At 39.3% G+C, this 27856-nt stretch overlaps 1 protein-coding gene across 3 annotated transcripts in view; it reads left to right on the top strand.

Annotated features, from left to right (window-relative positions):
• Window positions 1-27856, top strand: part of LRRC38 (leucine rich repeat containing 38) — a 96432-nt gene that overhangs the window by 59584 nt on the left and 8992 nt on the right. For 2 of the 3 annotated variants that reach the window (XR_010886411.1, XR_010886410.1), the window contains exons 4-5: window positions 8318-8385; window positions 12656-12811. Coding sequence is in view for 1 of the 3 variants with exons in the window: in XM_013940002.2 (XP_013795456.1) it covers window positions 8318-8568 (251 nt within the window). In the remaining 2 variants the exon portion in view is untranslated. Of the gene's footprint in view, window positions 1-8317; window positions 10564-12655; window positions 12812-27856 lie in introns of those variants that run through there. The other variant, XM_013940002.2, reaches the window with a different exon arrangement.

Below are 27856 nucleotides of genomic sequence, written 5' to 3'. Positions count from 1 at the left end.
GGGGTTATAAATCCTATAAAAATACATTCAGCAATTTCTACTATATGGAACAGCTTTCTTCTGTTTTCAGAGCTTGTGCTCTGTCTCACATTTTATCTCAGCTAAAATTGCACTTTTCCTTCCTAGACTCGCCTCTTCACATGATTTTTGCAGTAATACTATCTGAAACTCGGGGCTCATCTGGCAAAAAGTTGTTGCTGGTGCAACAGGTTCTTCTAGCTCTGCCATTTCAGCATTTAAATACAAAAAGATTTAAGAGAAGTCTTGTGTGAAAGATGCTATTTAAAAATCATAGTGTGTAACACCACAGAAGACATTTCTTGAGCCCTTCTGAGGGATCCAGTCTTGATGAAGGGAATGGATTGAGATAAAATTCAGGTAATCAAAGGAATACTAGCAGTCTGCCATGGCCATATTAACTTCAGTGCTTTTGTAGAGGTCTCTGCTGATTTTTACCTTCCGTGAACTTTGGGTAGCTGTTAGTATGACCTTGTTTGCTAATGGCTAATGCATTTTTATTGTTACTTTTAATCAGTTTAACTATTCCTTGGAGTGTGACTGTAATGTCTCCTTACTATCATCTTGCCCTCATTTTCCCTTTCTTTTTCTTTCTTCAGTGAAAAACCTTTTCAGGAAGTTGTATTGAGTTTGAGATTGCAAGAAATAGTCATTGTCTGTGCTTTTTTCCCCACTAGATGCATCAGTGCGTGCTCAACCTTTTGCATTTAATCCGTAGTCTACTTCACTTCCCATGCACTGCATGAGTGATAGATTTTGATACCCTTTTTGTTAAAACAATATGACAAAGACTTGTAGCAATTTAATGGGAAGGGTTAGACTGAGCATTGTGGGCAGATCAGTGCACCTTGATATTGCCAGAAAGACTTGAAAAAATTCGATCAGAATTGGCCAGCCACAGAATTCCAAATAGGTTATGCTGCCCTTGTTATAAATAAAGGAAGGGTTTTGAGTATTTGGAATTAAAGTAGCACAAGTTTAGGCAAGGACTGTGCTCAGTGCTGGATTTACTGTTACAGACAGGATTAGCTGGCACAGTATCAGTGCACTGTCTTCCCGCATACTTCCATTTACATCCACGCCGCTAGAACTAGCAGAGCTAGTAACAGATGCCTAAAGAAGACAGAGCTTGGGTCCCCTTGCAGAATCGTGGTCTAAGCTAAGGTAATCACTGAACTTCACTGGAAGAAAATTCATTGGTGGCAGCAAATCCCATGTGACCACACAACAGCCATAGCCAGGACCATGTTTCCCTCTTCTTTGCTCCACTTTAGAAAACTGTGTGCACAAGACTTCATAAACCCTCAAGAGACCCGAAGGGTATTTCTTTAACATGCCAGTACTGATATAAATTCTATTTAGCTGACTTTCAAGAATTGCTGTAGCTAGTATCTCCCCAGTAAAGTGACATGCTTCCAGGAAAAGATGGGCTATGCAAGAGAATAGGAGGGAAGGAAGGCAAAGGTAGGAAAGAATCAAGAGCAGGTGAAAATGACTGTGAGCAGCCTTCTAGAGCAGGAAACTCAAACTGAATTCAGTACTAGATAGAAAGCACTTAGATCTAGAAATGAATCAGTGTAGTGAGACTAATGGAATGACTTTTGTGAGCCAGTTTTGAAAGACTGCAATGAGGTGATCATCTCTTGCTTCTAGAGATTTTTCTGTAATCTTGTTCCCATCTAAGATATTTTAAATTTATTCTGTAAATAAAACATAACATCTTGCTTCAGTATCTAGGCCCTTACTGTAGCCCCTGTGGGCTCACTGAAAATGGTAAACATTGGCTTCAAAAAAACATCATAATTACATGAGAGTACAAGTTTCATTTGCCCTTCTAACCTAACTGAAAGCCAGTGAAACAACTGATGTTTTTGTAGGGCCTCCTGTCTTAAAATTCTTTATCTGTACCTATTTACTCGTCTGCTGTGTGGAGAAGACTGCCTTAATTTCGTGTACTAATATAGAAGTAGAGCAAGCTTCAGCTAAAAAGGACAGACTGTTCTGTCCATTACAGCCGTTCAGTTCTTCCTTGAGTATCATGCACATGCTAACACATCACTAGTACAGAACATAATATCCAGTTTTCGGGAAGGAATTAAAAGCTCTGAGACATCTCACGCATTCAGCAGCTTTTATTCTGTTCAAGCAGAAGTCTTAACAGAAATAAGATTCCCCAACAAGCTCATCAAATCTGTTTCTATATATATGCATATTTAAATATATGATGTGGTATCCTGGTTATTTTCAGTAAAATGATCTGACTGCCATTGGCTTTTCACTCTGTTCCTTCCATCTTAGGGGTTTTTTGGAGTACTTTCCTCTTCCACATTTGCAGATGCGAAGGCAGAATTTGCAGATGTGGGCATCTGATGTTAAGCCTTAACTTATATTTAGGCATTGAGACAAACTGTCAAATACCTTTTAATGTTAATCTATGAGTTTCCGGGACACTTGGCTGTTAAAGAGTTTATTTAGGGGTCTAAATACAGGCTCCAGTTTTGGTTTTCTGGTTTATTTTGTTTTTTTTGTTTTTAGCCATGTTTTTCTGATACCTTGAGGCAGATTCTAATGAAATTTTATCTCTCTTCAGAGCCAATGCCTCTCTCACTGCTTATTAACACATCTAAAACATTAGTGACAGCATTTAAGTAGACTGAAGAGAACTATAGCTGGAGGCAAAATACCATACAAGAAATAAAATGCCACATTTAAACACTTTGAGTCTCTGAACTACAATGTGACACAAGAGCAGCTAAAGGGGCAAATATCAGTTTTACTTTTCCCAGAGAAGCTAAAATAGCATATTAGAGTCCTTTTACAATTATTGTATAGACTGTAATGAACATGTATATTTAGCCCACTTATTTTCTGCTCTCAGACAACCCATAAACACTTTTCAGGACGTATTTCTGATATGTATCAGTGTATATATTAGGGGGCATTTGCGTTATCTCATACCATTGTATGTCGTTGGATGTTAGGAAACTGTGTAATATATAGTTAATATCTGTATTTTTTTTAAACTCAGTGTCCAAAATAGAGATTTCCCAGCTCTAGAGGGTTAACAGGCAAAGACCAGAGTTTTGAAGTAAGAATGGATTTCAGAAGTTTTCCAATGAAAGATGCAGTTGATACCGATATTAAAAAATCCCAAGTAGTAGGAGTAAGTAAAGACAGAAATACACATGGAGTCCTTCAAATTAGAGTCGAGTAAACATGGGGGTAAGCGATGCCTCCTGCTGCTTTTCTCCAGCTAGAGGAGCGTAAAACCAAGGCACAACGCAATATGTCACCCCTCGAGGTGTCTAGGGAGAACCCACGGCAGGTCCAGGAGCAGGCAATTGCAGGGTGGCTGGGGGGGTGTTTGAAACTTGCTGGCCAAACGGTGCCTCTGCCCAGCAGAGCCGAATCATGGCTGCAAAATGCCAGCAGAACATTAAAGGAACTTGGTACCTTTATGTTCCCTTGAGATGGGAGGATCAGGACAGTCATAACTTGGGGTTATAGGTCTGTTGTGTTCACTAATTTGCAATGAAATTAATTGTATGTATTTTTATATAGACTGGTTTCAGGCTGCATCTGTTTTCTGAGAGTTTCTTTTTAACAGGGAAAGTATTTCAGCCTCTGACTCTGCAAGACAAGTAGGCCTGTGCATAGTCCTTCTACACAATCAAATGTAAAATCATTTATTTAAGATCTACCTGCAGCTTAAGTACAGTTTATTGTCCAGGTTTAAGTCCTAGATTCTGTGGAGGTGTAACAGCCTCTAATAGTAAGGTATCTCAAAGTCGTATTCTTCCAAAGCCTATTTGGGGATTTCACTAAAAAACTTTCCCTGGAACCCTTCTGCATCACTTCTTTATAAAGACAACATGTATCTTGACTCTCTTCAAAGCATGCCTCTTCCTTTAAAGATACGGTTCTAGAGCTCCAGCAATTTCACACTCCCCATGTTATTTAGCTTATCTATTCCTATTCCTCTAGGGTACAGACCTATATTTTCATCTTTATTTTCCGTGTCAAGAGACATGTCTATACAGACTCTAGCACGTGGCCTTTGACTGGGACTTCAAAGCATTCCCAGTTCAAAAGCAAGCAACAGCTTGCAGCTTGCCAACGTAGTACATCTGCCTCTTCAGAGGACATGGCAGAAAGATGCAGAACGTCTGGCATTGACCTCGGGACAGCTGAAGTTTTTACAGATAATGTGATGGCCCTGAACAAAGTAATATAAGCCACATATTTATAAAAACGCACTTATTTCACTTACAGATTTGTTTGGTGTGAAGAAGCAACTCTTTGAATGTATTGTGGGAGCAATAAGAGATGTATAACTATCATTGAAGGTTTTCTTGCTGCAGCCAAGATTTAAATATCAGACTTCCTTGAGATACCCTTTTTCAGGAAGTCTGGTTGATTTTATTTTTTTAAGAAATAAATTGAATGGGGTTTTACAGAAAATTTTCTAAAATATTATAGAAATCAATGCCATTCAAGTGGTCAAAACATGTGAAAGTAGAGCACCAAAGTTAAATGGCGTTATCTTATCCTCCAGGCATCTTGTGTGGGGGGACAGGTAATTTGATTGAGCTACTCTATATGCGGTGGAATCACCCAGAGGGAAAAACTTCTAATTAATACTCATCCCTTTATGTAGGCCATTCTGTTCACTGTTCATGCAGAGGGTGCACGATGACCTGGGATTACTTTCTGCCTAAGAAAAGAACAAAATTGGGTTCTATTCTCTAGGCACCTCTAGGTGTGTACGTAATGGGACAGCTGGAGTACACAATATCGATTCTCTGCACATGCTGGAGTCTAGTTTCACCATGATAAGGGCAACCTACCTTAAAATAATGTGAAGAAAGTAATGTTGCTATGGAAGGAAGCAGATGAAATGATATTGTTTGTATATTTTAAACAGATGTACGTGTGACCTGCATGTTAGTGTTTTCAGGAAAGCAATTAGTAGCTATGGTGCAACACCCACTGCATTAGCTTTGGGAGGAGAAATTCCTAGTGGAACCAGAAATAAAGCTGCTGGTCTTGCTACTGTTATGGATAAATAGTCTGTTCCAAATTCTCTTTGGAGTCCAAAGGAAAACTCCTTTTGACTCTATTGGCTTTTGCAACAGTGTCACGGTGCAGCAAAATACCCAGTTCACTGAACTGGATGGAATAATAAATGTTCTCTCTCCCTCGGTCGCTGACATGCTCTTCCACCGAGCTCGGCAGTTGTTCTAGGTTACTTCCAGCACAGTTTTAGCAGACTGCCGTGTGTGTGGATAGAAGAGGTCGGTTCATTCTGTCCTGCTGAGAAGATGGTGCATACACAGGGTGGGTGAGGCTGTGACTGGGAGCTGGCAAGGCCTCTACTGGTTTATGACACTGTATTTTGCCCTTTGGCATCTTATTTTCAATGCCTAAGAACTCTGCAGAAACTTGAGGCTAAGCTAGCACGTTGGAGTGTCAGAGAATAAAGCAAGTAGAAAATTCCCATCTAATCCATTTGGTTTGAGAACATGACCTAGATTCTAGTACCAATGGCTACATGGAGGAGGGCTTTTTGTTTCTCTTTATTTTGTAATCAGACTCACTATCATTACAGTACACTGATTCTCATTGCACAAGATATCTTCTGTGTGACTTGGTACGTTGCAGATTCTTTTCCCTTTGTATTGTGTGCTGTGATGGGGGTGAAAGCATCTGGGAGCAGGAACAGAGCCTAAAGGGTCAGTTTTGACCCATGGCAAAGTGATTGGTAATGCGTCTCTTACATATCCCTCTCTAGAATCCTTGGCAGATGCTACCGTACTGAGTTATTTCTAGAAACAGATTATGCGGGAAGTAAAACTGCTTAGAACAATCTTTTTTTTTTGGAGTCTTAATTTTCTCTCTCTCTCTTTCTCTCATATGTTCTTTTTTGTTTCCTTCCTTATTGTCTAAAAATACAGTATTTTAGCTTAGATCTGATACTTCTGCTCACTAAGGCTGCTTAGTGCCCCTCCAGCACAGAGATCATTTTAAAAGCTCACAGGTCAGACAATTTCTTTTGCAACTGGCCAGAAATAGAAAATGTAGAGTGGTTTGCGGTCACCTGTATGCTCTTTCTTTCGGCATGTGGTGAAGATGGCACAGCTGCTGTGAAAACAGTGGTTCTTGTAAGTTCTCAACAGTTACTATAGTGGTTTGTTTTGTAGAAACAAAGTTGCATGGAAATTTTTTTCATTTGTTGGCTACAACTGAAAAGGAGTTTCTTTAGATGCCATATTTCCTTGGACCAGACCAGTTTGGGTATTCCAAAGTCTTTGTGAAAAGAAAATATGGACTCGGTGCGCAACTCTAACTCACCTTGCAATCAAACTCTGTACAAAGACACACGAGTGCTCCTGTGTGTCAGCCTGCGTACGGGACATGATATATTTGCATACTGCAAGTCCCAGTCTCCTTTATCTTCCTGACTAAGCCCATAGACAGGAGGTTTCAAAGGTCTGCCAAGCAAGTTGCCTCGCCATCTGGCACGTATCTCCAGTACACTCCAGGCTTAGAGAAAAATTATAGCATGTATTCAGGTGGCAGTTTGCCTAGAGGAAACCGTTCAGCCTTGGGCACGCTGGCTGTTGTGCTGTTCTGCTGGCAGCTTGCATCATGTTGTGGGTGAGAGGAACATGAAAAACAGGGAATCAGCAGAACTTTCGACAAATAAGGCAGATACTGGATGGCTTTTAGGGATCAAAATGTAGTGTGATCATCATCGTTTCAGGGTCAGGTAAGTCAGAGTGATAAATGGTCCCTAGCAGACTTAGCTGGGCCCCCTCTCAAATCAGCTAAAACTTCCTCTCAAGTCAACATAACACCTGGGCTGGATCCAGGTAACAATTCAGGTTTACACTACTAACCCGGTGGGCCTACTGATAAAACATCATACTGTGTAGCTATTCAGCCACAAGACAAGCAGGAGTCACAAAAGCAGAAGGAAACCTTATCGTGTGTCCCTCGCACAAAGCGACGCAGTGCTTACATGGTGGAGCCGTGGCAGAAGTGCCTGGTACGCTGTGCACACACAACAATGCGAGTCAAAACCGGGGGCCCAGTCTGCGTTTGGCAGCGCACAAAGGAAAGCGTGTATCAAATAAACCAGCAGCAGTTTTCCAGTCATTAATACTCAATTCTCATATTTCCCTTTTACATTCATATCCTCAATAGCAAGATAAAACCTGTCTTGCTAACAGCCATACAGAGTTAATTCACTTCATTATTTGCTCCATCCAAGCCCCAATAATATAATCCCCTTTTTTCCCCTGCTGTGCATGGAGGAGTGGGGTTATACAGTGAATTGTGTGTTTTTACTGACCAATACCAAACTATAATCTCATCAGTTTTTAAATTTGGATTTTTTTGCTTTCACTATAAAGAACTGAGCTCCAGGTGTTCTTCAATAATGCATGGAGGAATAATATCTGCCAGTCAGCTTACCTTATAACAGAGTCAGAGAGAAAAGGTGAAAGAAGATCACAGGCAAGTACCCTAACCTGTGGTTTTGATCAGAATAAGAAGAAAAGTGTGGCTTTGTGCCTGCAAAAGGTAGTATAAAAGGTACTAAGGTGTGGAACATCAGTATCGAGGGGAGTAACACCAGGCAGTACCTTGCAGGTCCTTATTCTTAAAGGAAAAGCATTTGGTTTCCCCAAAGCGTTGTAAAAGGTGATACGTGTGGAGGACCAGCTCAAGGCTGTCGTGATTTTGTGAAAACTGATCTCCAAATGTGTGCTGCAGCATATTCAAGAGCCCTGATTTCCTCACTGTCAAGATCAGAAGTCTGGTCAGAATTCATCATTTCTCTCCTCTGGAACGTATTCCTGGATTTCCCCCTGTGAAAGTCAGAGTGCAAGGGAGGAAGAAAGGGTTGGCACGTGCCTGAGTGTAACCCTGTTTTGAAGTCAGAATGCATGCTTAGATGCCATACTGGGGAAGTGCTTCTGGGTGTCCAGATTTAGATGAGTCACGTGTTCAACATTCATATTTAAATCCTCAAAATCATGGTCCCAGGTCATCCATGATCATCTCAAAGGCTAAAGGTGAAATAACTTAATCTCCAGAGGCCATTTGGGGGGCATATGTAGCAGCCCTTGGAGCATGTCAGATTTTGTTCAGTTATTTCCTGAATTGTATATAAATTCATGAATCTAGAAATAATTGTTTTCTTCAGACTTTTTTCTTCAGCCGACTGGTCTCTGTCCTGAGCAACAGAAGGATTCATTAATATTCCTCTGGTTTTTCCCTTTCTTCTTTCTTGCAGGTCTACATGAAATCCAGTGTTCCCTGCCTGTGGAAAATAGAAGAATCTTTCTGAATGAATTATCTGAGGTCAGCTTTAGTGAATGCAAATTTAGTTTGTCATTGACGGACCTTTTTATCATCATCTTCTCTGGAGTCGCAGTCTCCATTGCTGCTATTCTATCAAGCTTCTTCTTAGCAACTCTAGTACACTGCTTCCAAAGATGTGCTCCCAGTAAAGATGACGATGATGAAGACGACAGCGAGGACTGAATTTAGTCTATATATTTAAATTGTCTTGGTTTATAAGTTACTAGATCAGTAGCCAAAGTTTAGGAAGAAAACAAATAGAGTAAAAGCTTTAAATATGAATTAAATGAAATCAACGTATAAGGTTCCAGTCTAATCTCATGAAGGTCATGGGTAGGAATTACAGTTTGCATCTGAGACTGTTGCAGTTTTGCTTACCTGTGTAACCTGATGCAGTGAGACTGGATTGATTTCTATAATGCTTAATCAAATACTGCGTTTAAATTTGGGGTTTGGAGGAAAAAGGGGGAATGGCAAAAAAAAAAAGCTCCAGTGTTTTGAAAGACTGACAGTTTCCAGATTGTTTTTTGATCAGTTGCGGATTCCCATAAGTGCTTAAGAGATCATTGTAAATGCACTTTGAAAAGTACTGACTATGTGGGAGTATTTCAGCTGGAAATATGGAAACAATTTTAAATAGCGTCCTCCTTAGAGATAAGTAGTGGGATGCTCTAGTAAACTCGCTCAACTTTCAGAATAACAAAGTGATGTTAAAATGATTCCTGGAATTGTAGAAAGCATTATAGGAAGGTTGCATTTTCTCTTTACAAATGTTCTCTGTATACATTCATCCTCAATTTAAAGACAGTTACAGGCATCATTCAGACAAAAAAAAGAAATGGTTTCTATAAGTGAACACTGTTCTAGATCTGAGTCATCAACTGCAGTACAGCAGCTGCCTGACACCTCTCATGGTCATGGCACAAATACTAACTATAACATTCTTTTGCATTTTAAATGCAGTGTAGTAAAGGAAATCCCTTCCCTGTTATTCTTAGGCATAAGTAACTATTGCAGAATCCAGTCCATTTAATCATTTTAAAACACTAAGGGCTGTATTCTGTTCCTGGTTATACCAGACTAATATAACTGAAATGAACACCATGCTCCAGACTAGCAACTGTATAAACAAGAGTGGAATCTGGCCCTAAGATATTTTGACTGTATTATAGATTTGTCAACACTTGAGCTCTTCTATATAATGGTAGATATTTTTGTTAAAATGAAAAAAGACATTTGCTACAAGAGATTTTTGGAATAGTGCTGGACAGCTTTTTAGGATAAGTATATTTTTAAAATATTTGTAATGGAAATATTTTTTTAAAACTCTGAGTGTTTAAAGTATTGTCTAGAATAGCCATGAGGGCTTAAAGTAATATATCATGTAGTAATAAACAATCTAAGGACTATATACTATTATAGTAAAATTAGATCTGATAAAAAGTAGCATTTATTATCTACTGTCAATGCTATTATTTCTTAAAAAAACCTCTCTTTGGTTATAATATTGCCTTGCTCAGTTAATATGAATGGACTTTTGTGGACAGTTGGTTCCAAATTTCTTGTGTCTATACAGTGTGCTAATTGTTCAGGCAGACAGGAGTGGAATTCACTTTGTGTGTTAAGGGTCCAGCAGATAGGGTACAAGCTTAGGGTCAGAACATGTGGGTATTGTCCCCAGCTAACAGTGATCAGCTAGATGACCTTCAGCAAATCACTTTCTCTGTCTGTGCCTCAGTTTCCCTACCTATAAAATGAAGATCATAATGACTCTCAAGTGCTTTGAGATATGCAGCAGGGGGAGCACTATACTGGGCTATATACAATGATTATATGTGTTAGGCTGCAGCAGAAGATATACAGTAGGTGTAATTCTAGTCTTACATCAGTGAGACTTCAGTGATGTCAGTGGAATTACTTATCTGCACCATGCTGAGGTCAAAACCAGGACCAGAGTATATGCTTCTGTGATAGCTCTACAGTTTATTGACTCAATGTTACTACATAAGATTATTATTTCTGAAAACACATTGAAACAAAATTAAGTCGGACAGCAAAAGGATATGCTATATCAATATTGTCTTATACTATTCTTACTCTTTCAAGAAAAATGAAATGACGTGATTTTCACTGTGTAGTGCCATGATTATAAATAACACAAATATATTTATAATTACAGCATAGGCATTCATGTTTGTTTGTATGTGGATATGAAAAAAAAGTTGTGCCTGATTCTCTCAACATTTAAAATAAGTTTTTGCAGTATGGATGGAAATATACAACTTTGTTGCTGCCCTGTGCAGTTCATGCAGTACACTCCCTTTGCAACAAATACGGATATGTTATCAACAGTTTTATATTTAGAGCTGTGCAAATTGTTCAGTCATGGAACAAGAAACTGGGTCACACTTTTTTGCCTACAAGGTTTATTTTGCATTCAAAACTTGTGTCCAGTTAGCCAAATGATTTGTCCTACCAAGCTTTCCAGTGAGTCTTCAGTGAATATTTCAGCAAATTTCTACCCTTTTATCAGTAGCAAATATATCGTTTTGTTTCATGATCCTATGAGGCTTAGTAATCTTGCAGAGGTCGCATCTCAAACTCAACTATTTTGACTGGGTTTTGCTCTTACTTGCAGGTTCATCCTACCGTGGTGCCTCAAAATGAAGTTCTAAATTTGTTGAGAGTTTGTAGCTTTTGTTCAACCCAACATAAAGCCCTGAAAGCACTGATTTTATTTGGGACTTAAGTGCCACTCAGAACAGCAAGGAACAGACCAAGCTGACACCCACATAATCCAGTGCAAGCTGAAGAGCAAGGCTTAGTAAAGCTTTATTTGTGAAGCTGTCATTCTGGATACTCATCACATCAAAGTGATTTTTCAAAGTATGTTATTTTCCAGATAAGAAAGTTTCATGATACTTCCTGCTAAGTAATGCATAATTAGTAAGTATTGATCTCAGCTAGCAATAGCTGAGCAATATTTATTCGTTGTAGGTATCAGCAGTTACCTACTATTAATATTGATTTTGCATAATTCTAATTACCTATAAATGAGAGAGAACTTGGATTTAGTTCTTAGTGGGATTTTTCTTATTTCATGTAATCTTTGGAGTAAATTATTCCCCTCTTGGAATGTTGCCCAACTAGGGATCACCATGATGATGCCCTCCAAAACTTTAAAAACAAATTCCACCATGAGTAGAACCGATGAAAAAGTAAGTGACCTGAAGGCTGCATTATCTTCGCAGCTTTACCTCCACAAAGGTAGTAGCATGGAGCTAACCCCATCTGCTGACTTTGTGGAAATGGGAAGTCTTCCCATGAAAGGATGCTTCTGTGGACGTATCCAGTGAGAATGCACTCTCTTCTCAGACTGCATTAACCCCATTAAAAATAGTGAAGTTACAGTAGTGCCAAGTATAAGAGCTGAATTTAGTTCCTGTACAATACATAGCTGGCTTGAGAAGCACTGCCTGTAGGTTCTTTAAATGTGCAGTAGCAAGTTTGTCCTCATTTATAATTTCCCTTCTAAAATGGCATTACTTTTGTGGTGATATCTCCCACTGTCACCATGAAATGAGCAGACATTTTACCTGCTTTAAGGGCAAGAAAAGATACTATGCATGACCCAGATAAAATGTTGCAGGCTCAAAGAGCCAGGAAGCAGCTGTTAAATTGCCTGCAGATATGTCTCCTTGATGAAATGCTGGATCTTGGTATGTGTGAGGATCCAAAAAATGTGCAAGAAAGCAAATCTGCATAATATAATTGAGATACAGGCTCTGACTTTTTAGAAGCATGCACACTGGTTTACAAAAATGTCTAATGCACAGAATATTGAAATGAAGATCACGTGAAGCAATTGTCCAAACCTAGCATTTCATCCTCAGTCAGCCAACATCTTTTTGAGACAGCTTCATTCTGGCTGTGTTTCTTATTCACTTGTGAAATCTGATTGAGTCAGTTTTTGGAGCAGCATAAAAAGACATTGGGAAAGAACCTTGAAGGGATGATTTTGGGAACTCGTAAATAGGAGCATACTGCTTGCCTTCCTCAGATGTATGGTACAAGGCGAGCCACTGTACACTGACAGCTGAAATGTAGCCAGGCATACTTATCAATAACCAAAAATCGTCTCCTCTTTTGACTGTGGGAAGAACTGTGTGCAATAACCTGTATATGTGGATAGGGTTGTATGCGCTTGTGCAGTAGGGAAAGAGTGTGTGTATAACAATACTAGAGCTTGCTGTAACTATTACCCTTGTAGACAGCATCAGTGGAACAGCTGAAGCCTGATGGGGATGCTGAGCCTGAGACAGTCCTTCATCCCTAGCGGAGGTCCCTCTGTGCTGGCTTTCAAACCCCTGGGAGCAACTCTGTGCAGGACCTTTTACTGATTCAGCATGTGCTGCCTACCTACTACGTGAGTAAATGACTTCAGTTTCCAGGGCTGATAGCTGGCACATTTTTAACTTAAACCCATGGTACCCTGAAATAAAGGAGCAGGTTTGGGGAAAATTTCTGAATCTGACCATTCCTCTCAAAGGTATCATTGAACCATGTTTTAATTTGTGGTGTAACCTATTTTTACTGACCTCTAGTGGCAACTGAGACACCTTACTGTGGAGGTAAGTCGCTGTTATTCATTGTGGTGAATGTGATGTTAAAATGTTGAATGTTCACTTACAGTTTCCAAAAAGAAATGAGAAATATACTTTAGGAAATTAAATTTCTTGGAGAGCAAGATCTGCCATGGACTCTGAGTGCCAAGCAGCCTGTAATATTCGTAAGCCACCAGAAACATTTATTTCATGTCCCATCTGTTAACATGAGTGCAATGCAACCTTGTTATAGAATTGTAGAAAATAGCTATGGACAAACCTCAAATACAGCATTTAATCCACTGCCTGCCTTAAAACAGGATCAGTGTTACCTATGTTATTTCCAACATTTAAGGAAAAATCTAATTTTGTACTTGAAGAAGAAAAGAGGGTATTATGTGATCTGGGCTCTGTTTAAAATTCAAGTATAGGCTGAATAAGTGCAAAGCATCATTTACTTGTTTATTTAATCATTCTCCAGTGCTTGAACTTTTAATACCCCTTCCCACAGTGCAAAAGCCTCTGTGGAAAAAGCATACACATCAGTAATTCCTTTCTTAGACCGAGTTTAATACTCTAGCCATTTTGACTGGGGTGATGAGAGATTCCTTGTGAATGTGGAAAAGAGCTGAGTATTCCAGGTGGCACTGTGTGATTGCTGTAAGCACTGCAACTGGTTGGCTACAGGATTTGCCCAGAGCTGCTTTCCAGTAAAATTATTTGGGTTTGTAATTGGATTCCTACTCTGATCTTGCCTGCTTCTTCCCCCATTGTGTCTTGGTTTCTGTACCTTGGTATCTTGACAGCATCTAGAACAACAGAATCCCAGCCTGGTACTATCTCTGCGTGGTAGAGTAATATAAATCACTAACAGCAGTAACTCATTAACAGACTAGGAAAAACAGTTTTGCTTATAGTGACCAATCATCCATCTGTGGTTGCAAAGTGTTAACAGGAAAAACCCGTTGAATTTTAAGCTGACAGGGAGAGCAACAGGAGAGACCTTCTGTTCAAAGCAGAATGCCTGAATTACGATGAGCCTCTCTAGTTCCCGTGCACCAGATCTCACACCCCACCAGCAGCTCCATGAAGTCATGTGGAATTGTGTCACATTGGGTTAGCAGCACATAATGTGCTTTTTTTTTTTGAGTTGTCAAAAAACATATGAGTAAACACTTCAGAACAGCCTTTTACTTCTAGTTTTGTGGAAAGTGAAAAGTTTGGAGGAAGGTGAGCAGCAAATACAAAGTGAAGCAGACAGCTTGGGCCAGTTATTCGGTAGAGTTAGCTTCAAAACAGAATTATTTTGATCACAGAGCCACTTTGTCCAGTTTCTGATAGTAGTTGTGAATTGTAAAGGTTAGCCTGTATGCACCTGGGTATGATTTAAAAAGTCTATCTCAAGCAGAAATGGATGTCAGTTAAATTTCTAAAGGTTTACTGCTCCCAGCCAAATCACCACTCACCTTTTTAAGAGCTTGAATTTTTTTAATCTGAAGTGTGATATATCACTTGTGCAATAAACTGTACAAAAATTTCTCATCTGAGCAACCTGAAACTAAGAAAGTAAAAAACCCCTATCCAGACTATGGCACTAGCAAGCTGTGCTTAAATTGTTTCATCAATATGTAGGTCATTGTTTCAAGTTGGCATCACTGGAATATAAGCAGCTGGACTTTGATTTTGCCTTTTTTTCCTTGTCATACTACTCACAAATAGCTAAGGGAAGCACAAGATACAGGAGTTGTATGCAACCTTAGAAACTCCCTTTAGTTGGGAAATTTCCCGTGGGGCAGCAAAGTCAAATCTGCTTCAAATCTGACCGTGATGCAGTACAGCTGACTGACAGTCCAAGCACAGCTTGCTGTTGTCATGTAGCACTTTTTCTCTTTAAATTGGGGAACTATTGAAGGACTTTGCAGTAGAAATGATTTTTAGTCTTCATGGTTTTTAATAGGTAATAAAATGCCTGCAAACACGTTTGACAGACAGTTCTAGTCTATTTTTACCCACCAATTTCTCTCAAATTGAGTAACTGTCCCTCTCAAGAATAGACTAGGTTTGCAGTCTGCAGTGGGTTAAAGTATTACTCTTCATCCTTTGAAGATCTGGCTTCAAATGTGAATTTGGGTCACAGGAAGAAATGACCAGAAAAAATTCCTAAAGGTCATTTTGGTGAGTTGGGCAAATGCATTAGAGATGCCCTTATTAACAATATGAACCATGTACCTGAAGATGGGGCAACACTTCTCTGAAATCCAAAGGATTTCTCATAAATATGGCGTTTGAGGGATTTGAAAATATAAGGTTAAGCAGAGAGATGAGACAGTTGTACCATAAATATCAGTATATAGGAAGCTGAGGCATAAATAGATTGAGGACTAGTATTTGCATAGGGGACAAGGGTTTTTGAGTTACCTATTTTGTTGAGTACTTATCTTGATTATAACATGTTGATGTTAAAGCCTACATCCTGACAGGGCAGTGTGGAATACTGGCAATATTTTAGTACTAGTTATGGATTTAGAGCCCCAGTGTCCTAACTAGTAACCCTAAAATGTCTACCTAGCAATGCAGACTCACTCTGCAGAGCCTTATCTTATTCAGTATAATTCAGTTGCTTTGTGATTGTATTCATATTTTTTTAAATATGGTTTGCATCTCCAAAAGATGGAACAAGGAACTGTTGCACTGTAAGTGAATTCACTGTTTTCTTCATATGCCAAGTCCTAAATGTCATTATACGACTGACTGCAGAGGAGAGTTTGCTTGATAAAGGGACAGGAAAGTGCTATATAAAAAATATTTTAGAAATCCTTTATCATAGAATAACTTGATGTTGGAAATTCTTAAAATCTAATTGTAAGTTACATTTCCAAGACTGGTATAATATTGAAGTGAGTCCAAAGCTAGATGCATTGTCCACAACTTCAAAAAAAAGGTTCTTTAAAACAAAATTGGAAGAAAGAGCTGCTTTAGCGATTATTCAGTCTGGAATGGCTTTTTTTAACAACCAAATTAAAATAAACCCTGCAATGTGGGATTTTAAATGAAAGCAAAAAGTGTCTTAACTATAAACTCAGGAATGCTATACTATATGACAAGAAAATGACTACAAACTTAACATAGTCTAATTTATATTATTCCTTGAGGGAACAGAAGTCATTAGGCTGAGGAGTTTTTATTGTTTTCAGAAAAAAATACTTCATGCAAGCTAATTTCTTCAATATTGCCATATAGGATGCAGGTTATTCACCCCTGAGTAGTGGTGTGTTTGTGAGAGTGTGTACGAGTGCATCAGAGGAAGGAATTGCTTTCTATTGAACCTGGAGTATGCTTTGACAAAATTTTAGATGTATGTTGATCTCAGTTCTAATTTCACCACTAAATTATGTGGGATCCAGTTCTTATCTGGTAAAAATTGGCAGGGCTCCATTAACTTTAATACTACTGCACTCTGCTGATTTACCCGAAGAGGTTACTGCCTGGAAAATGGAAACCCTACAGCTTTCTGGGGGTGTTAAATGTTCTCTACATTTTCACAGAAGGAGGAAGAAAATAACCAACGTTATGTGGGCCTTTTACAGTGGGGGTCTGTATGTACATTAGTAGCCTGAGTTTATGGTTCTGTGTTGGAGGGTGATTGCTAATTTTATGTAGGTTTACAGGTGGCATTATTTGGAGACTGCGTATTTTCTGTGCCAAGGGAAGCCGTGTAGTTTTTACAGATCCTTTCTGAATTTGGTGGCGTTGCTCTCAGGTCTGTGAAAGGAGGATCTGGCCCTGCTTATCAAAACGCGACTGCAGTCTTGTCTGGGTTGCTAAGACAGCAATGTGGTTGTTGCCATTCTAAGCACATTCTCGATCTGATAATCACTGTACATCCATGTCCTAGTTTGATGATGGATTTATAATGAATGTCTTTAACCTCAGCCTAGCCCAGCCATCTGCTCTGTGGAGCAAACTGACACTTCAAAGCCATTTTTTACTTCAAGGTGTCTCCTTGTTTTCTTACAGAACAAACAGTGAGTCATCTCCTCCCACCAGAATAAAGCAGAATTGTAACCTACCTCGGTGCGAATGCCCAGTAGGGAGGACAGGTTGCACAGAGAGTACCACAGCCAAATACGATGATAACCTTTGCGTTGGGGAAAATAAAGGCTTGCCAGAGATAGTAGTATAGGCATACGTATGTCCTCAGTAGGGGCAGCAGAGGGGCTGGAGTCATGATTAAATTAGCCAGGCTTGTGAGGGGTCATTTGTAGAAAGTATGTGAAAACGTGTGTATGCAGTGGTAAAATTATGTAGAGACGGACAGACGTTTTTCTGTGAGCCTCCTTAAAATGAAGAGGGCAGAGAACCAGGTGTTTCCTGTTTTGTTGCCTCTCTTTTACTGCAGGCTTCAGAGCTATGTATTACTGGACACGTGCACCAACTTTTAGCATTATTGCTTCTCAGCTGAGTCACAGAGACGACACCCTAATCTCAAGGGATGTGTTAGGTTATGGTGATGTTTAACTTCTATGGTGTACAGAGGAAGGGATTTTCCTGCACGTGGTGTTGATGGTCTGATTAAAACAAGAATCAGAGATAATTGTTTTGTCTGGACTATTCTCTTCGAGGAGTAGCTTTGCCATCCTGATTTAATTTGCTACTTCTCCAAATGTTATATCAAATGACAGGGATTTTTGATGGATTGCTTGGTTTTGTTTTGCTTTCGGAGGATTTTTGATTTAATAGATACCTGTGGAAGTGATTTTAAGATATGGGGTTGTTACTGTTACCTTATTTTTATCTCTGCACCACCACTGGATTCACAGTTCGTATGGCAGTGTGTGACGTAGCACACTTGCATATGGCGATGCATATAGTACTTATCAGGACTTTAATAGTAATGCTGTTGTGTCCGCCAGCCGGACGATAGACTTGATCACTTAGTCAAATCCCCCTTTTGACAGCACTGCACTTGCTTTCTGTACCTCCTGCCCTTTCATCAGGACCACAGCGCAAACTCAGCAGAGGGACGCTTTCCTGTGGTCCACAGCTGGCTCTGCCAGGGAGCCAAGAGAAGGAAAATCGCTTACTCTGAGCTGTCAGTACAGCATGCACTGCGCGGCTGCGTTTGCCTTACCTGGAACATGCTTCCTAAAACCCCAAATCAAGACAGAACAAGAGTTCAGGCTTAAAACTGTGCTCATCTTACGCAAGATACAGGTAGTAACGTGTTATTAAGTGTATTGCTGTGTACTTTGCAGCTACAAAGCAGGGCACTTTGGAATTTGGTTTTGTAGGAGTCAAAAGAGTAGCTCTGAAGGCAGAAGTCCTAACTGTGTTAAATATATTTTATGACCATGGTAGGTTTAAAAAAAAAAAAAAAAAAAGGACTTGTCATTACTGACTTTTAGGCTAGCACTGTCTCTTTAAGCCAGTCCTAGGAACCAGCCAGTTCACCTGCCAGAACTCTCACTGGTGAAACAAATTATTTCCAACTCTTTGAGTCATCTCAGAAAAAAAGTTTTGGCAGTTTTCTTTTTCACTTTGGCCAGAATTTAAGGAAAAGAGCTAAGCAAAAGACCTCAGTAAGATTTCATCTGGAGCGAAACTGAACTTTTTGGTTGACAAAAGTTAAATTTTTTGTCTTATTTCACTTAAAAAATCATAAAAGGAAAATTATTTTTAGTGAACCTGAAGGCAGGATTCCTCTGATTTTGTGCATCAACTACCAAATCAAGAAATCCATTATTTATTCAGGTCTGCTCCTGGGTTCCACTCCCAATAGTGACTTAATGACTCAGCTGACTTAGTGAGCAGCTATGGACAAGGCAGTTAACCTTTCTATGCTGCGTTTAACCATCTGTAAAATGGATATGATACTACTTACCTGCCTGACACAGCTGTTCTGAGGCTTAATTTTTAATCAAGCTCTGTAAAACACTTTGAGCTCACTGTACAAAAGGTGTGCTGAGAAGCAAAATAGTTTTATTACCTTATTATTGCTTTTATAAGAATTACCTTTCCAAGGATAATATAATATAAACTATATCAATATTTTAGATACAATATCAAGGAGGAAAAAAAAGTTTAAAGAAGCATAAGAAGAGATGTGCAGACTTTCTGTCAGTCTAGGGTTCCTTCGTCCCTGTTAATTATACATGTGGTGCAACTTGTTAATGCATTTCTAAAGACATGTTGACACAACCTCAGACCTCTGTGCTGGCACGCAGTCTTTTGAATTAATTTAACCCCAGGATCTGAAGGAACTGGACAGCCTAGTTGAAGACATTTCTGTAACAAACACAGTAGACTGCCCTCAAGAAAAGAGACTTCCTGCGTCCGTGAGAGAACAGGAAGCAATGGTACACCCGCACGGGCCGCTCATTATGAATAATTGCTGTGGAAGGCCCTGGCGTTACATTTCAGGCTGATTGTCCATGTAATGTGACCAGGTACCCTTCTGGATGTTACTCCTCTACCTCTGTGCCCTCCAGCAGCTTCAGAAAATGATTACAAAAATACCTAATTTTACTAATAAAGTAATCGAGTCATTTGGGAGTTATGTTTATGGTCAAATACTGCTTATATGTAACCACCAACATACACAGAAACTAAGGATGAATTGTATTTGAACAGATTGCCTGTTACATGTCACAGTATTCAAGGCTTACTTAATATTTTTATTTTGAAAGCAAATTTGACAGTGTATGTGCTTTGCAGGCACAAAACCCACACTAAATTACTATAATTACTGTTCATTTCCCCATTAGTGGAGGTGCAGTGTTTGAAGTACAGTTCTGCTATGAGAAGTGACTGTATATATGGTTTTATGAGGTTTCCTTCTTTGTGGCATGCCAGAACCTCAAACCAAAAGTGCACACTTTACAAGAGAAAAGCTATTTTCTTGTGACTGGACAAAAGTACAGCCTGAAACTTCCATGGGTCAAATTGTGGAAATTTCTTGAGGCTGTAGCTAATAAGGTCATAAAAAACACCTTAATGTGATATGAAGCTATTATAGTAGATGTAATCATTAATTAGGAATTTTTTTTACCTTTTTTCAGAATCACTTAGAAAATTAGACTTTCCAAATACAAAACTGCAACCTAGCTGGACTGGCCTAAATTAAACAAAGTGTCACTGAAAGAGACATCCACACTGAATGGCAATTCTGCCAATACGAAATGCATTAGTTTGATTGTGTTACTTTGCTGATTCATTAAAGGAAGTCCCCACAAAAGCATCTAAATATCACTGTGGGTGTCTCAGACAACGTATGAAATGAATTCATAAAAAAAAAAAGAAAGAAAAAAAAGCAAACAATAGTGATCATCAAACGAACACTTTCTAAAGTAACTACTGATTCTGAGTGTGCAACTTGAGACACCTTGAGGGACTTGACCTTCACATAGTACTGAGTGCTTACCATCTGGAAATCACTAAAAATTGGAGGTATCCAAATAATTTCTGCATGTTTGAAAATCCTAAATCTTGTCTTTAGTTTTAGCTCTCTACCTGGAGACCAGATCTTTTCTATAAAATAAGTTCCTGTGGGGAAAAAAAGTTAAAAAATGTAACCTGAAACACTGTAGTCATTACCACTATTATTTTTCCAGATTCTGTTGTTTTAGTGAGTTCTTTCTCTTCTTTCTTTTCCTTCCCATGCTGTTCAGAAATAGCCTGGATAGTTATGAAAGTTAAAGATTTAATCACCAAGATATATCTACTTCAGACGCATGCATCTAATCCATAGCCCAAATAATCCTCTAGTATTAAGCCTGTAAGTAATGCTTGTTGCTAGAGTTTGTGGAATTGGCCAGACTAATATTTTTTCTCTATCTACTAAATAAAAATAGGCTTCTTGTAATCTTTAAGAGTACCCACATCTGTCAGTGGCAGAGACTGGTAGCTTGTCACTGTAAGAATTCAGTCAAGTTGGTTTGATCAGTCTAAGCTACGTGATAGTTCTCTATTCCCTGTTTGGTTGACACAACCTTTGCAAAAGGAGATATGACTGAAGAGTTTATTAGGTGCATGACTTTTATAGGAGAAGGCGTTTTGAGAAAAGCGCTGTTGCAACAGTGTGAATGCAGGTGAGAACACCTTGCAGATGTTACCTATCTCTTGCTACTTTAAATAAGACTTTTCATGGTTTTAGTTGGGGAAATACTCAGGAAAATATTTGCAAAAAATCAAAACCAGAAAGGGATGCAAATATATTTTAAAAACTTGAACAAGTAGTCAGGCTCAGCAAGCAGTTTTTGGAGAATTCGTGCAATTGCTAGCCCTGTTTTCTTCCTGACAACACTACATATCACGCTAGAAAACTAGCTGCTGAAATGAATCAGTGTTTACTCAGTTTCTGCATTATTTTGATGCCTAAGCAGAATCTTTATTCAGATAGGGGCATCAAGTAAGAGTCCCATTTCTTTTTTGAACACAGACTTTCCTTTTCCACGTCTCGTGTCATCGTTGCCACAGAAGGGCACAAAGTCTTAAGTGGTTCCTGGATCTGAGGTCAGACATCTCACATCATGGAGTCAGTATATAGATTTGTCAGACTGTATAGCAGAACCCCTTGTAGTAGTGAAACCACATGATAATCGGTTCAGGCAGGGGCATTGGGAATGACGTCTTCTGCTGGAGCTGGAAGCTAGCAGATGCCGCATTCCGCAGAATGAAAGACAACAGGCACAGATTTATCATTTGGACTGCAAAAGAAATTTAACATTCTTCCTCTGTCGATATTACTGGCTCTTAAACAGTTGCCCACAGCATATACAGTAGTTGAGCAGGTTCCTCCTTCAGACTAAGGCTATACTTAGCTTTGAAGGGTTAATGTTCTCTTACCCTCCTTTTTTTTTCTCTTTCTCTCCCTCCCTCTGTGTCACTGGCTCAGAGCACTGGCTTTCATCTGAAGGGCACAGCATATTGAGTGATGTTCACATGATAGCAGTGACAGCAGCATGATAAGCCTATTTCTGACAGTGTGGCAAATTACTATTATGAAAGCCCAGTACATTTGATTGCGGTGTGACTTTCAGAAGGGATCACACAGCAAGGTTACGAAAGGCCCACTGTTTACTGCAGTAATGCTGACGTGCTGGAAAAGAATATCAAGAACTCTTTAAATAAAAAAGCTTGGGAGATTCCCAGTTCATAAAACATTTGGCTGACTATATCCAGCCAAGTAGTTTCAATAGTTTCTCTAAATTGCAAAGGAAAAACTCTCAGCAAAATTTCCTAGGCTTTTTTCCTTTTTGGTGATTTGATGAAATGTGTTTTCTAGAGATTCACTCTAAGGGGATCATCAAACTGAGGTTCTCCTTCCCCTCTGACACTCGTTCGCTTTAGGAGGTTGTAGTTGTTGTTCTGTCTGCCTCCCTATTCCAGTCAAAGATCAGGATCTCGTTTGTCTGTACGCTTCCCAAGTTAGAGAATAAGAGTCAAATAAAAAATTAAAACAAAAGCAGAAGGGGGAGAAACAGACAACTTGTGGGCTAAGAAAGCAAGAAAGTTACCAGTAAAAGAAGCATATTTTGCAAAATAAAAACTTAGCAGTTACCTATTTGCTGCGTTATTTTCAGGATCCAAGGGCGTGTTACAGCATGGAGGTAAATTGTCCCTGCCCCAAAGACTTTCCTGTCAAACTTATTTGTGGCGTAATTCAATTGGCAGAATTAAAAACAGCAAGGGTTAAGTGGCTTAGCTTCATGGCACAATTTTTATCATGCTGGTGGGCGTGAAGGTGGCTTCATTGTGAAATAGTTTTTTATTCAATTATCTAACAAATAGGTATGATGATTACCTTGTTTTTTCTAGACTTTTCTGTTAAAGCTTTTACTTATGATAGCCCAAGCAAATCTCTAACTGGGTTTTCTTATTTTTATTAACTGTAATACAAGCAAGTTGTGATTACTGTATTTGTAAATAGTGTTCTGAATGCTCACCTTAATTAGAGCATGTGCGGTATCATGTGGTACATAGAAGTGAGAGTACTGGGAAGCCTTAGCATTCCTGTTAAATTTCAGTTTAAGCACATTCAGGCCTCCCTAAAGGCAGAAATATTGGACTCTGCTACCTTTTAAGCAGTGTTTTGGAGCATTGTTCTTTTGATACTATATTCCAGCTAAAGTGATACAGTAAAGTGCTCATCAGGCATATCAGTCTTATTAGGATGCTGAATTACGAAAAGCCCTATGAAAAGCATTTTTTTGACTGTCCCTGATTTATTACAGCTCTGACATACTGAGACAAATAAGTTTTGTTTTAAGCAAGATTATTTGTAATAAACAAGAAATATGTGCTTGTAGAGCTAGGAATTTTAATAATTTCTCTATACTTCGTTCAGTGAAGCAGCTACTTCATTAGCCTTGTCTACCTTTGCTGAGGCAAACATGTTTGTCCTGGCAGGTAAAATTTGAAGTATGGCAAATTTAGATGTCTCTCTCGCCTTCCCTCTTCACCCCTCAGTTGCAGAACTGCTTAAATACACCTGATCTCTGTAAATATGGATAAAAAATATAGAAGTCCCTAAAGTTTAGGTAGAAACTCCTATAATCTATATGACTTCTCTGAAAATCAATGGAAGACAACTTGCCTCAGAAAGTTCCCAAACATCTGCAACCTTAGCACCTTTGAAAGCTAGAACAAAGCACATCAATCGATATATCATATATATCAGTATACCAACTTTTAATAAAAAACAGATTCACTCTCCTAGTTACCTCCATTTTCGTGGCCAAGTAGAGCATTCATGTGGTGTTTTCTTTAGGATGTGTAGCCAATACAATATTGTTTGTCTGCTGGCTGGAATGTGTCCATCCCGGTCTCCTTTTCCCAGCTGAATTAGGGAAATCAATCCCTTAGTTCTGCAAGTGGAGACTTGCAGGATTTTTGTGTTCTGCCACTATAGCAGTGTGAATATATTTAGCTGATGATTGAATATGGCTTCCATATGTAGGTGACCAAGGGCTGGCGCAGGTTTAGGCTGACAGACCAAATGTCTGAGGTCAGATGTGTAGCATCAACAGCTGTCTCTTTTAAAGGTTACTTTTTAAAGACATGTTCTTGGAATTTGTTTCCCGGGTGGCATGTTGTGCCATGAGGAAGCCAAGTGATTAAGTAACCTTTTCAAACATGTTTTGTACTTTGCTGTAAGGCTCTAAAGTACTTGTCTCTGAAATCAAATTTGTGATGGCAAAAGCTTTGGTGCAAGCAAATGGCTATGGTTATTACCTTCCCTAGAGAGATCTGTGAGAGGTGAAGTAATGCCAAATTGTCTCTGCAGCATTCTCTATCAGACTGAACTTGTTTGAGCAGGACTCAACCCAGATAGGATCACCTGTGCTTGCACTTATATCAGTGTAACTCCCTCTGGGTTAACACAATGAACATTTTGTCCCTGTAACTAAGAGCATGTTGGGGCTCCATTTGCATGTCTAGTTGAGATATTTGGATAAACAAGAATTTCACTTCTGACTTCAGTGGGGCCCAAATTTCACTTACAATCTTTGGAGAAATAAATGCTGATACTGAAAATGGCAATGCCATGTTGCTATATGCAAGCTGGGAAAGCAAGCGCTCTTACTATTTGTGCCAAACAAAGACTGCCATGTTGGCCAGCTTAGGTGCAGAGAAGTTGTCTAGTCACAGCTGCACAGGACACGGCGTAAGCTGCAAAACCCACCAAAAAGTTGAGCCCCGTGCTCTGTAGCTAGACTGCCACAAGTACCCAAGGCAGCTACTTAAAAGTTGCTATGTTCCTAATACTTAATACCAAACTCACATCAGTGACTCGTTTATGGACCCACCCATGTCCACACTGATGCCAGTACATCGTTACTTGGGTAATTAAACACAGATGGATTGCAGTCAGTATCTGTTGCTAAAATATCTTATGATCATTTATGGAAAGTCCCAAAGTGACCCTTCCTCTGAAACCAAAATAAAAACATTAGGTGACGCAACTCAGCTATCTGCCTCCATAATCTGGTAAAGAGAATTCTTGGTTTCAAGGTTGAGACTGGCTAATCAGACACTAAGTGTGTGATTTATTCTAAAAAGAAAGAGGAAAAAAATAACAAAAAAGAATTCCCCCAAAACTTTTGAAGCGTAAGTGAATACAGGAAAGGGGGATTCTTGTGAATCATCACAGTCTAGAAATAGACTTATTTCTAATTCCAAGTATGGAATTGCAGTTCTAAGAACTAACTAATAACAGCCTGACCATAAGTCAGTTTTACAGGCAGTTGGAGTCTTTTCACTGTTTTCAATTGACTTTGGACCGCATTGTATGTAACACGTATCATGCTGTACAGTTCCTAATTTCCAACTGATAATATGGTCTAGGTTCCTGCTGTGATATATAATGATACCATTTCTAGCAGAGTTTATGGACCTACAATGATAGATGCTAGTTTAGTTTCAGAGCAAATTTATGCTCAAGTATTTCAACTTATTCAATGGATGGTACTGCAGTAAATCTGTGTGTCAATATTTATTTCATGCAGGCAATTTGTGGTACTCCTGACATAGGAATTCCACTACATATGTAAAAAGGAAATAATTACTGCTGCAGAATACTAAAGGGAAAAAAAAAATTGGCGTTAATGGGTCTTTTTAAAATAAGCCTTAAAAAATGACCCAATGTGCTTTGAGGAAAGAAAAACGCTATTTTGACTATGAAACTGGCAAATTCTACCATTTTGATTCCACAGTGGTAATGTCTATAAAATAAATGATTTAGAAGCTGCTATTTCTCCCTGTCTGGAGGTAAATACACTTTTTTGTTCTAACAAATAATAAAATCAGAGCACTGAATAAACTCGCCCTGCCTCTGCGCCTGCTGTCCTAGCTTGAGGCAGAAGCAGATGACTGCGGTCTCCAAGACTGTCAAACTAGTGCCATAAGCCAAAGCTACATTCACTTTAAAAAAGTGCAATTTATTCCAGCTTGGTAACGTGCTGGCCCATTATTTCAGGTTTTTGGTGCCAATGTTCAGATTTTAAAAAAAGGCCATCTCAAACCTCGCAGGCATTTTTGACATTTTTTCCATTTACAAGGTTGATATTTGGGGGCTTGAAAGTGCCTTGTTTGTTTTAATATCTAAACTTTTAACGCCTTAGCTGTGTCACCAGTTCACTGGAAGATGCTATTTTGATTTTCCTCATTAGCAGCTCTGAAAAAAGGGGAAAAAAACAGCACATTTCTGATTTAGTATTAATTGGAACATATTTTTGCCTGTAGCAGTTTGCTGATTATGAGATTTCTATGCTGCTGGCTGAGGTGGCTTTGCAAATATTCCCTATAAATAGAAAATAAGAAGGCTGTTTCTGTGAAATGACCAGCTAGAGAAAAAACTCATTAATCAGGGGGGAAAAGTACAGACCAACAACACTGCCTAACGCTGATCTCTTAAACACAGGCTGACAATGCTGCCTGAGCAATCGAGCGGAATAGGCTGGTATACGCTAACATTTTGTGGGGGAGAAAGTTTAGTCAAGTGGTTAAAATACGGCAGTAGGGACCAAACGGCCAGTGTGGTTTCTCCAGCTCTTCTACTGAGTAGCTGTAGGCAAATCCCCTTCCCTCTCTGTAACTCGGCTCAGGTACTGACGACGGGCCAGTTCGCCCCGAAAGCTGCTGGAGCAACGCTTCCACAATATCAGAGCATCTTGAAGTGTTGCATCATGGAGTATGAAAGGTAAAAGCCGCCAGCGTGTAAAACATACAGATTCATCTGGCAATGCAAATTGTGCGTGTTAAAACACTACAGGTTGTTTTAGGCCAACTGGTGTTGACTTTTTCCACCCTCCACGTGCTCTGTACTGCATTGATTTCAGCAAGACTATTTCCAGAGAAAAGTATTACTCATGAAACAGAGGCTTCCTGTCACCTTGTCCGTCAGTCACGTACCATTTAGCCACCACCTGTGTCACTGTGTGATGTTGATTGTAGAGAACCAAGTTCAGTTTGCCTTCTATCCTACATTTGTACTGTAGTAGGGATAAAGAATAGCATCAGGAGCACCTTTCCTCCCCAAGGATTTCAAAATATTTGGAAAAGCTGCATCCTCTGAACAGAAACATGGCACCTTTTTAAGGAAAATGTAGAAATATTTTGCCCAGAAGGGAGAGAGGGTGCTCGTTTCTCTCAGATTGAAGAGGGAATCTAGGCTAAGTAGGATACCAGACCTCAAGCGCCAGCAGTCCTTTGGATAGCGCTTTTGCACACCATGAGCTGAGCCTCTGTGTCCCCAGACGGTCAGGGCTTTGCAGAGCAGCCGCCCAGAGATCGCTCTTGTTAAGCAATTGCTGGATGCCAGGGGATCCTAGACACCCTAGTGCAGCCTTGAGGAAGTGCTAAAATAGAGGCAAGCGTGCCACCTGCTGTCGCCTTATGTGTCTACGTTGTCCTTGTTTTTGGTGTACAGCCTAAGCCTTGCTCTGCTCTAAGCTGGTTGTGATTTTACTGACGTTACGTTCAGCAGTGGGATTGCAGTATTTAGACCTAAAGCACTCCAAAGGCTAGATTAAGGGATTTGCTTTCAGTCTTTGTAAGTAACAGCAGTAATGAAAAGTGTCTGTACAGTATATCGTGAGAGACATGGTGAGATGTCCACAACTGTTTTAGCAGATTGTGCTAAGTACATATTTAAAAGTAAAATTACTAGTACATGAAACCTCAGGAATTCTGAGGGAAAGTGGGATGTCCAGTGAGAGTATTAACATAATTAAAGGCCCTTTTAGAGCTCAAGCATTTGAGAGAACAGAAGAAAAATGTAGGCTTGCCTGTACAGCTCAGTGGATTTTTATAGCAATCTTGTAGATATCTCAAAGTGAAGAGTTTAATTTAGAACACTGACTCTGTGG

The sequence above is a fragment of the Apteryx mantelli genome, chromosome 26 (genome assembly GCF_036417845.1).
Source record: "Apteryx mantelli isolate bAptMan1 chromosome 26, bAptMan1.hap1, whole genome shotgun sequence".
Taxonomy (NCBI): Eukaryota; Metazoa; Chordata; class Aves; order Apterygiformes; family Apterygidae; genus Apteryx; species Apteryx mantelli.
Note: the sequence above shows the minus strand (reverse complement) of the source record. Positions and strands in the feature narration are given on the sequence as shown.